General features: G+C 39.3%; 1 protein-coding gene across 1 annotated transcript in view; it reads left to right on the top strand.

Annotated features, from left to right (window-relative positions):
- Positions 1–11,588, top strand: part of WDR41 (WD repeat domain 41) — a 46,220-nt gene that overhangs the window by 19,337 nt on the left and 15,295 nt on the right. Inside the window, exons 6-8 of the mRNA XM_029941219.1 lie at positions 3–24; positions 1,910–1,972; positions 6,839–6,949. Coding sequence (XP_029797079.1) covers positions 3–24; positions 1,910–1,972; positions 6,839–6,949 — 196 coding nt within the window. The remainder of the gene's footprint in view (positions 1–2; positions 25–1,909; positions 1,973–6,838; positions 6,950–11,588) is intronic.

The raw sequence follows: 11,588 nt of genomic DNA, 5'->3' as shown, positions 1-11,588 counted from the left end.
AGACCAGCCACCTTTCTGATACAGGTAAGAAAAGAAATCAAGGTAATTATGAGCCATGATTGATATTCTTTAAAAGACATAATGACTCTTCAAAGAGACTTCCCATGAATACTTCTGTGTTTGTTAATTACTATAGGGGATTTTTCTTTTCAGTTCTGAATATATTTATCAGATGTCACCTTATTTATCCAGTTCAGGTTGATGATTGTGTAAAATATGTTTCCATCGTAAACTGGGGGGAGAAGCCTCCCTCACCCACCTTTTGTCTTCCCCTCCCCTTCCAACAGAATTTCTCAAAAGTGGTCAAGAAAAATTTGCTCATTTATGCTCCTGGGTTTCTTAAACTTTAATTCCCTTTTTAAAAGGGAATTAAACCTTTCCAACTTGGTAATAGCTTTTTCTTCTTTATTTGTGGGGCGTTTGGATTTTGAATAGATTACAAAGCATGACCTCATTTTTACAATTGGTTTTACTAAAAAATTCATGTATTGTGGAAACTTACTAATTCAGAATTTGGTTAATATTTTTGGTTTTAACAAAAGAAAATCAGTTTGACTTCTGATACTAAGGAACTTAATAAAGTAAACTATTCAGAGTAAAAATAATTAAGTATAAATAAATTTAAATAATAACCTTGAAGTTAGGTGATATTAACTGTGTTTCTAAAAGTGATCACCTGAACCCATGGACATCCTAGAAACACTAGTATTAAGTATACTAATATCATAAAGGTAGCAGGTCACAACTCACAGGTCGCCATTAGGACTAACTTACCTCCCCAAAGATACTATAAAATACCCGAAAAGTAATGCGATGTCTTAACAAAACTAAATCAGTACTTTTCTAGGACTTACAGTTTTACCTTTAAATTCCGTGTTTGATCACTAGTAATCTTGGTAGTATCTGGATCATATTTTTGTGTTTCCTGTTAACATGAGTTAAAGCTCTTTATTTACATGTATATTTTATTTTCTGTAGCCTGTGGTTACCTGTGAATTTTATCTGTGAATTATTAGTAACTATGTTATGAAATAATGAAATCAGGACTAACGAGAATGTTTTGTATGATAATGGAAATAACCACCTGTTATTGCTGCCTCCATTTCTTTTGCAAGTTATCTTTGAGAACTATTAAGTAATCACAGTATTGTCCTATTTATCAGTGTCTTGAGAGATAGTGGAAACTTTTGAGAAAATCCATTAGAAAGCTTTAAGAAGGCCATAGGTTACTGTTGGTGAGCCTTTCGCGATTTGGGTTTTCCAAATTACTGGATGCCACTGAGTAAGCAGAGTTGTTAGACCTTTTCTCATGAAGCTCCTTTCATGAGCCCTGCTTGATTTTAGGCTAGCTTGGCTTAAAATTTATGGTTTCCCTACAGTCATTTCATGTTTCATCTATAAAAACATACTCAGAATTCTGTTATTCTTCCAGTAATACAAGGAATTTTGCAAATGTACTAATTGTTTATAAACATGCTATTTGAAGGCCATTTTCTTAGCTCTTGACTGTTAGGACTTAACTCATTTACTGCCATGTAGCTTGCTCAGGCTTTTTAAATTTACATTGAGGAAAACGGCAACTTTATATCTTCTTTGAGCTAATCATCTTGTAAATGGTGATTTTCTTAAGGGATTCCTGGTTAAAAAAAAAAAAGAAGTTGCCCATAAAAGTGAAAGTGTCCGCAGAGGACATTCTGCCCTTAGTGGATCCGCATCTTCGTTAGGTCTCTCATATTATCAGAGACTCACTTCCCATGTGCAGGTAAGCAGGGAAGTGTGATGTAGTAGATCGTGTGTGCTTTATTGTTAAAACCTTTTATGGGAAATGACTGGTATAGATCTGAGAATGTTTTTATTTTTGGTGTAATCCTCAAAAATAATTTGACCTTTGTTGTATATATTTTTGAAGGGATCAGTGCTTTGATTGAAATACCTAAGAACTGTGTTGTGGCAGCAGTTGGCAAAGAGCTGAGTGAGTATGACTCTTTTTATTTTCTTTTTAAGAAAATTTAAAAGACTTGTATACACATTTTAGAAAGACAAGTAAGGTTTTTATTTAAGAGACATCTGCCTCTTCCCAAGTCTTGACCTGCGATTGTTGGAGTGATGTGAAGACTGAGACATTTTCAAGACGTTAGGTCAGTTTCTGCACTGTGCGTGGTCCAGCGTAGCCACGCGGAGCGCTGTGACCCCGCACGTCTGAAAGCAGAGAAGGCCGTTCCGCAGTCCTCTGCTGCTGATCTGTGCTCCTACACTTGGCAGAAATTTGGGCCACATAAAGCAACTCTCAGCATTCTGGAAACTAAAAACTTGAGTTGGGAGTGTTGGAGGTTGATTTTTGTGGGAAGTCTAAGGCTGGAAGGAACTGTGGCATTTTTGCCTCAGGAAGCCAGAGTGAGGCCCATTTTCTTGGGAAGAGTTCATGCCATTTCCCTGCAGAGTAGTGGGATAGCAGAGGGAGGGGCTAGCAGGGGGAAATTTGTAAATTTATTACTTGATTGTAAGCTTGCTGTTTGAAGGCTACTTAGCTGTTGATGGTTGGCTAACTCGTTTACTGCCACGGAGCGCATGGTAGAAAGTAAAGCCTCTTATTCCTACTGCCTTTTGAATGGAATTTGGGTGCTGAGAAATGATAGCGTAAGCATGCTCTTCAAGCCTCCTTTTTTTCTTAAAGAGTTTTTCTCTTGTATCCCAGAGGGCATATGATGTTGCTTGTGCTGCTTTCTCCATAGGCCAGGCGTGAGACTTGCTGTGACCATCAGCTGGTGTGTTTGCAAATGCCTCTAAGACCGGAGCTCATTGTTTACCATTTACTAACTGCTGCTGCAGGCTCCATTGCCTTGCAGCCAAGTCTCTTTCTTCAGCTGACCTTGCATGTAATCATGTCAGAGAAATAATTTTCTAAACGCTGTGCTTACCCTCTCTTTCCGTAGAGTAGCTTCAAGAGGTTAGAATTAGAAGTTTGTGTTCAGTTTATTTTCTCTTCTCCAGGTCTGGAGTGTGGTCTGAGCGCCTGCACCTCTAACAGGTGTTTTGGTGGTGCCAAGGTTGCTGGTCTGGAGGCTGGACTGTGAGGGCTGCTGCCTGAATACTTGGACCCTCTCTTTCCATCTCACTGCTCTTGCTCTCTTCAGCCTCTCCTCTCCCCGGGTCTTGCCTGCTCTGTTGTGCTAACCTCCTAACTTTTATCTTCCTTCCTCTCCCGTAGTGCTTCTCCAGTGCCTTCTCCTTCTCTCGTTTAGGGCTCTCAGATACATTTTCCAGGAGGTGCTTGGGGTGCTCTCTCTAAAAGGCAGGCTACTCCCCTGCTTCTGTTGCCTACAGTAGTCACTTGTAGACTCAAACTTAGGACTCCTAGAATAGTTCATCTTTTCGGAGATTAGCTTAAGGTTTCCAAATTTGTATTTTGCTTAGTAAAATCATTAAATATAAAAACAACACAACAACAAAAACAAGCTATCATTTACCTTCATATTTTGTAAAAATTACTTCTTAATAAAAAAGTATGAAGAATGTGATCTCAGCAAAGAACAGGACTTAGAAAAAAATTTTTTATGTTTTAAATTTATTTTTGAGCGAGAGAGGCAGCGTGAGCAGGGGAGGGTCAGAGAGAGAGGGAGACACAGAATCCGAAGACAGGCTTCAGGCTCTGAGCTGTTAGCAGAGAGCCCGACGTGGGGCTCAAACCCATGAACCGTGAGATCATGCCCTGAACTGAAGTCAGACGCCTAACTGACTGAGTCACCCAGGTGCCTCAGGACTTTACACTGAATGTATTTTTGTACAAAATGTATGTGGCCCTTATTTTGTCTCATTTTTACCTTAGATGAATGAAATCTTTGCTCCAGGGGACTGGTATAAGACCGTCAGTAAGATCAAGTCTAGACTTTTCAGCAGATCACATCCAGGTCTTTATTCTCTTCCTCCTCCCTCCTCTGAGTCCTGTGTTTGTCTGCACTGAATTGCCCTGTGTTCTCCCACCTGAGGTGTTTCTCACTCCTTTATTTCTCCTGTCATTCTGTATCAGGTCTTTTCCCCCTACTCATTGTCATCTTTGATATTGCTAATTCCTACTTCCTCTTGAAGAGCTCAGCTCCAGGATGACATCTTTTGAGGCTGAAGGCTTGCCTACCAGTCATCTCTGCTCCCAAGAGTTTTTCTTCTCTGTTGTCATAATCTTATGTGTCATTTCACTTACTTTAAAAAAAGACTTCTCTTTGTTTTTTGTTCTCTCCTTGTATCTCCCTGCAGAATGTAAGCTCCTTGACAACTAGAACGTTTTATTCGTCTTTCTATTAAAAGATGGGAGACTTTTATTGAATGAATGAGTATTGAGTCAATTCATTTATGTGGTAATAAAAGGATTACTAATGCCTCAGTGGAAGTTAAAATATGTAAAAAGAAAAAAAATGAAAGATGATTATATTCAGAGAGTAATTTGTAAAAAATACAGTCTTAAAAACAAGGTTCTGCATTTTATTAGTTTTATTATAAAATATAGTGTCAGTTTTCCTTATATAAAAGTAAATTTCATTCTTGTAAGTAGTGTCTTTTCTATTTCCAAGACCAAGCTTGTGTCCATTTCCTTGATTTTAAATGTTCCACACCAGTTTCTCTTTTTCTGTGTGAGGCCAGACTCCTTTCGACAGGAAATACAATTTTGTGAGTGCCCGTGTTACAGTGACTGGGAGGCTAATAAACAGGGCTGTCAGCCCTGACGCCTCATCTTGGTTCAAACGACCAGGCTTTTGTTCTTAACCCTTTTTCAGAATTGACTATTTGTTCTCTTTTGTCTTAGGATCTAATTTATATTTGTTTTATTTCCTTGAAGTTACTACGTAGGTGACCCTGTGAACACTTGTCTGTAGGGACCATATTTATGGGCTCACTGGACAGCTTCACGTTAACTGCAGTACCCGGTAGTTCTTTGTGGAAACCTCCATTGTAGGTTTCTTCCTCTTGTCCACAATTTGAGGTTACTTTTTGTTAGTTTGATTAACTAGTACATTGTTCATTATTCCCAATCCCAACCTCAAGATCATTTAGTCGTAGTCCATCTATAAGAATTCTTAGACAAGTTTGAAGAGGTATCAAGAAGAGTTCTCTTTTATTTACTGAAAGACCTTCTTCTTTTGACAGCCACACTTTGAATGTGACTAGCTGTCAGGATGAAATAACTCTGTACTAGAGTGTATAGAGTAAAATATTATCCAGAGACATAGAAAGGAATGTGGTATGACCTGTTTTCCAGAGAGGAGTGAGAAAAAAGAGAAACTTTAGTAATTCGCCACCACCTGGACGGGATCTGATTTCTGAGATCTTCCCACTTGTCAGGTATTCGTCATCCTAATTGTGACCATCATGGCACATTGGCTTATTTCCAGCCCTTAATACACTGATTATAAGCTTGTTCATAAGTCTCCCTCCCACTCTAGACTGCATCTCAGGGCAGTGACTGGGCCTTGTTCACATCTGATATCTAAGTTGCTGGAACATAATACGTAAGTGTTGATAGAATCACTCCTGTTGATTTGATTTTGGGTTTTCTGTATCGATTAGTTAGGATTTATACAAGTTTAAATAAAACTATTTGTTAATGTCAGATAATAAGTAAAGCAACACATTGAACATCTCTTTTGTGTGTGTATTTATTTTTTAATAGTTTATTGTCAAATTGGTTTCCATACAACACCCAGTGCTCTTCCCCACAAGTGCCCTCCTCCATCACCACCACCTCCCTTCCCCCCACCCCTCCCCCTTCAGCCCTTGGTTCGTTTTCAGCATTCAGTAGTTTCATGAATTGCATCCCTCTCTCTCCCCCACTCTCTTTCCCCCTTCCCCTCCTCATGGTCCTCTGTTAAGTTTCTCCTGTTAGACCTATAAGTGAGAACATATGGTATCTGTCCTTCTCCGCCTGACTTATTTCACTTAGCATGACACCCTCGAGATCCATCCATATTGCTACAAATGGCCAGATGTCATTCTTTCTCATTGCCATGTAGTACTCCATTGTGTATATATACCACAGCTTCTTGATCCACTCATCAGGTGATGGACATTTAGGCTCTTTCCATGATTTGGCTATTGTTGACAGTGCTGCTATGAACATTGGGGTACATGTGCCCCTGTGCATCAGCACTTCTGTGTCCCTTGGGTAAATCCCTAGCAGTGCTATTGCTGGGTCATAGGGGAGTTCTATGGATAGTGTTTTGAGGAACCTCCACACTGTTTTCGAGAGCGGCTGCACCAGTTTACATTCCCACCAACAGTGTAGGAGGGTGCCTGATTGAACATCTCTTATAGTCAAAAATATATTAAGGCAACACATTGAATATTGACACACAAAAATTATAAGGCATGTTTTCAGAGAATTTATAATTTTAATAGTTTACACCTAATATCAGGAAAAGTTAAAAAAAAAAATAGCTGCTGAAGTCTTGACTGAGTTGAAGTTAAACATGAATTGTAGCTTATTTTGTAGCAGTGCTTACTGACCTGAGAGTACGGGTAGAGGAAGCTGATGATGGAGATGGTTCTGGGGTGTGGACCCCGCACTGACCAGGGACAGAGGGAGGCGGGTTCGCCACACATGTCCTGAAGCCCCGAGCGGATGGGGGCTTCTGGTTGGTACTGGGTTTAGAAGAGTTTTACTAAAAGAACAGTTGTAAAGACACACTCATTTGGGATTTTAGCAGAGCATCTCAAACATTTGAAAGAAATAATGAGTTTTTCGATATTTTACATCTTTCTCAATGAAATACTAGCTTTTTTTTTTTTAGACATAGAATTTTATCTTCTTTGACCGTTTTAATAAAATTATATATGTATTTTTGTTCAGTAATTTTCAGGCTGGTAGCACCCACAGGAGAATCGCTAGAATGGGATATTCTTGAAATGAAACGCCTCCTCGATCACCAGGATAATATTCTCTCATTGGTTAATGTCAATGGTAAGCTTATTGTCTTTGTTTATGTTATGTAAGATTTTGCACTTGTTGACAGAACTTTGGTCGTGTTTTGTTTGAGGATTCTGTAATTACCATCATTAAAATAATGCTTAAGCCTGGTATGGGTCAGCAGTCTAATATACTCAGGTTTATGTCAGTGGAACTGGCCAAGTTTTATAAGTGGGTGGGTCCAAGAAGTAGGCCCAAGAAGAATAGTGTGAGGCAGTGAAACAAGACGACGGAGGGAGCATACTTACCTCCGGTGCCGCGTGATAGCTGGGGGGTGACACATGCTGCAAATACTAATGTCAAGAAGCATTTCAGCATTTTTGGCAAATGTGTCTGGCCAGTTCCTCTCTTGTAGACCACACAGTGTAATAATACTGTGTAGAAGTTACACATTTAGAGCAGTAGGAGCAGAATTCAAGTGGATTGCAATCAGATTGAAGACTGCCAGAGGATAACACCAAGATAAAGGAAAGGTCTGCAGAAATTGGGTTATATCTGCCCATTCTCGTGGTTGTATGTTTTGATTTGCCAGGCAGCTTATTTGGCTTTCCCCAGTGATTTTAATCACTGTCCCCTGGAAGCTGAGTCTGTCGTCAGAAGGCAGAATAGGATCGTGCACTACCAGTCCCTGGATCTGTTTGGCTCTCTTTGAGGTGAAATGATACCTTGTATCATCAGAACTCTGCTGGGTGATTGGTATCCAGGGACAGGAAGAGTCCTTGGTGGCTTCAGTTTGATCATCTGCAGGAGACTGTGAGAGAGTTTTGTGAGGACGCCAGGAATGTAATGTAGTGGGAGGACTGGACCGCACTCCTGACCTGAGACCTGGGTCGGCTCTTTCTGAGCAACACTTTGTAGAACCAGGAGGCAAAAGGAAAGAGGGGCACGGATAGCACCAAATGCACTCCCCATTTTTATGCGATTTAATCACATTTTCAGATACATGTGTGACCATGTCCTTCCCAGCTCCAAAGTCCTCTTGTCTAAGAGCCATTTTTTTAAAAATATTTTATTGTCAAATTGATTTCCATACAACACCCAGTGCTAAGAGCCATTTTCTTACACAACCCCGCAGCAAGTGTTTCTAAGGATAGAAGTTAACATGTTGGGAACACCCTTTTATTTTTCTCTAGGGGTTCTCTTTTCCTCTAGCCATGGATGGCAGCACAAAAGACAAGTTCTTATTTGGGAGCCCCTCTGTCACAGAGTCTTAAACTCCGGGGCCCTGGAGCTGCTAAAAAAAAAAAAAAAGGCGAGAAGCCTCCCGGCCCATTACACCGGTCCTGCTTAGTTTGCTTTTAGTGGCAAAGCGCTGCCACCACTGACCCAGCACAGCTCCTCACTGAAGGTGACGGAATGTTACTGAGGAGGCCTCAGCTTCGCGGCACTAATGCTCTGCGATACGTAAAGAAGCTTGAAACGTTTAAACCGAGAAGTATTTCTCTGCCAGCTTCTTGAAGGAAAATGGAAATATAAAGCAAAAATATTGTTAATGAAAATTACAGGAAACCCCTAGTAGGTTTTGTCTCATTAACTCCCTGACTGTAAAATTACACTACAGATAATAAATAAGCCATGAGCATTTTGAGGAACCCTGTATGGGCCAGTAGTCTGTTAAAATATGAAAATGATCCTGTGACAGTCTTACTTTGCCCTTAGACGGGTTTGCTGTGCTGCAGATTTCAGCGGTCCTGAAATTATCATGTTGTACAGCTCCCCGCTCTGCTCTCAGCCCTTTCTCTTTCCCACCAACGACTGGTGGAAGACGTGGCTGGCTCCTGGGGTTGTGCCTCACAGGCGGAGTGCATTTTCGCGGCGGTAGCCCCAGGCGGTCTTAGAATGGTAGGACAGAATTCCCATAGACGGGGATAACGAATAATCGAGAATCTGATAATGAGTGAAAAAGAGACCTGAAAGCCTGAGCAGAGAGTTTTCTGACACAGACATACAAAATAACCTTCTTTATATTTTCTGGCAAAAGGGTCTAGTACTTGATTTTATTCCTTTTCTTGTTTTGTGTTGATAGTATGGTATGGTGATCACAAATTACTAGTACTTGTGAGGGAAGGTAGACAGATACAAGAATGGGAGTTCATACTAGGTGACTTCTTTTTTGAGAGAGAGAGACAGAGTGTGAGTGGGGAGGGGGCTGGGGACGGAGAAGAGGGGAGACAGAGAATCCGAAGCCGGCTCCAGACTCCGAGCTGTCAGCACAGAGCCTCATGTGGGGCTCAAACCCACGTACCACTAGGTCATGACCTGAGGTGAAGTCTGATGCCTAACCAGCTGAGCCACCCAGGTGCCCCCATACTAAATGATTTTTGATAATAACATAGCATGAAGATCCATCCATATAGATCATTGAAGTGGTTTTGTGTGAAACACTCTGAGTGACATGTTTGAGAACATATAGTGATAAATTGATTAAGCTAAACCACACTGACTTAGTTGAATGCTAGTGTTTTGTGTTAAGTGAAACATTCCACCTGGGCACAAATATTTTGTTTCTCTTGCATAGATGAATCGTCTAGACACTTGGGTGGATTAAGTCAGAGCAGACAGCCATGTGGTTTCAAGTTCAGTTAACTCTGTTATGATGAAATGCAGAGTTAGTGTCAAGAATCTTGACTCCTTAAAGACTCTCGTTCTTTTGTAGTTTGAACGAAATTAGGAAGAGGAGGGAAAGGGATGGAAAAGAAGGTCATGGAAAGAGTAGAACAGCCTTAACTGTCCCAGTATTAAAATTAGAAACTGGTTTCTCTGCATAGATGAAAAATGGAGTTATCTTCACATGGCAAATTCTGTAGTCTGTTAATAAACTATAGAATTTGGGCTTGGAACCAAGACAAAATAATGTTTACATGTATGATTGCTGGTAATTCTTTATTTCTGAGAGATTGTTCATCTAATTATTAGATATTTCTGTCCTGGTTTATTTGGTAAATATGATCAGTAAATCATAATTAACTCATCTTTGTATTCTAAATTACAAATAACTGGAGGTTTTAATATCATTAATTTGGAATAATAGTAGGAGCTCAGAATAATGCCAGAGACTCAAGGATAACATTTGATGTCTTTTTTAAGTGACTACACATATTTTATTGGATTTTTACAGTCATCTTGTTCTAAAGCATGAGAAATCCAAGACAGGGAAAGGTTAAATGACTTTCTGAGAACTAGATGGCTAGTAACAAAGCCACATTTAGAACTTGAGTTTTTAGGCTTGTATTGTTTTCTTCTCTCTTACCTAAATATGTGAGGATTAAAATAAATTACATTTCTTTAAGATAATTTTTAGTATCAGCAGTTGTACATTTTCTACTAAATATGTAATTTATAGTGTCTTAGTTGGCCCACTAATTTCATTTTCTTTTCTTTTTAATTTTTTAAACTTGTATTTATTATTATTGAGAAACAACATGAGTGGGGATGGCGCAGAGAGAGAGGGAGACACAGAATCCGAAGCGGGCTCCAGGCTCGGAGCCATCAGCACAGAGCCCGACACGGGGCTCTCAAACTCACGGACCTAGAGACCATGACCTGAGCCGAAGTCGGACGCTCAAACGACTGAGCCACTCAGGCACCCCTAATTTCATTTTCTTTAAGGTTATAAAAACTTATTGTAAAAGTAATACACAGTCATAGTAGAGAAACGAGAAAAGAGAAAGATTAAGTCTGTAAAAGTGAAAATTGTTCTACGCTACAGTATTAAGCAGTGGTCCGTATTTTTCTAGGTATTTTTCCAAGCATATGTATGTGTGTATGCATATGGCTTGCTGTTTGTAACTGTATGTCATGAATGTATTTTCATAGCAATATAAATATACTTTTACAACTTAGAGTTTTTTCAAGTTTATTTATTTATTTTGAGAGACAGAAAGAGCAAGTCAGGGAGGGGCAGAGAGAGGGGGAGAGAGAATCCTAAGCAGGTTACACACGGTCAGCACAGAGCCCGGCTCAGGGCTTGAACCCATCAACCGTGAGATCATAACCTGAGTTGAAGTCAGACTCTTAACTGAGTGAGCCACCCAGGTGTCCCTACAAGTCAATTTTTAATAACAGTGTTACTGTTTAGTTTTGTTGGTGTCTTACTCAATTTCCAATTGGATGTTTAGATTACCTTCACATTTTTGATATTATGTATAATAGCCTTGTTACATATATCTTTTATGTGCATTCCTCAGGATAAATTCCTAGAGGTGGAATTGTTGGACCAGTGGGTGTATACTTTTTTTTTTTTTTAAAGATTTTGATGCATATCACCAAATTTGAAAGGATTGTATCAATTTATACTAGGACATTAGTAGTTCGGAAGTGTGTTGACTCCCTATGGTTTTGCTAGCATTGGGGATTTTCCTATTTTTTAATCTTTCCCAATTTTCAACTTATTGAATAGTATCTTACTGCTTTTTTTTTTTAATTTAAAAATTTTATTTATTTTTTTTACTTTATAAAGTTTCATATTTTTTTAACATATGCAATTATTTTCCATCCTTTACAATACAGTAGTTGCAATGACACTCCAAACAGAAAAGCAAAGTAAAAAATCAAAACACCAACTTCTGTTTCATGTAATTAGACTTATACAGAAATTAGAAGGTTAAGTAACAACTAGTTAATCACCTAATTT

This window comes from Suricata suricatta, chromosome 6 (assembly GCF_006229205.1).
Source record: "Suricata suricatta isolate VVHF042 chromosome 6, meerkat_22Aug2017_6uvM2_HiC, whole genome shotgun sequence".
NCBI classification, from domain to species: Eukaryota; Metazoa; Chordata; class Mammalia; order Carnivora; family Herpestidae; genus Suricata; species Suricata suricatta.
Note: the sequence above shows the minus strand (reverse complement) of the source record. Positions and strands in the feature narration are given on the sequence as shown.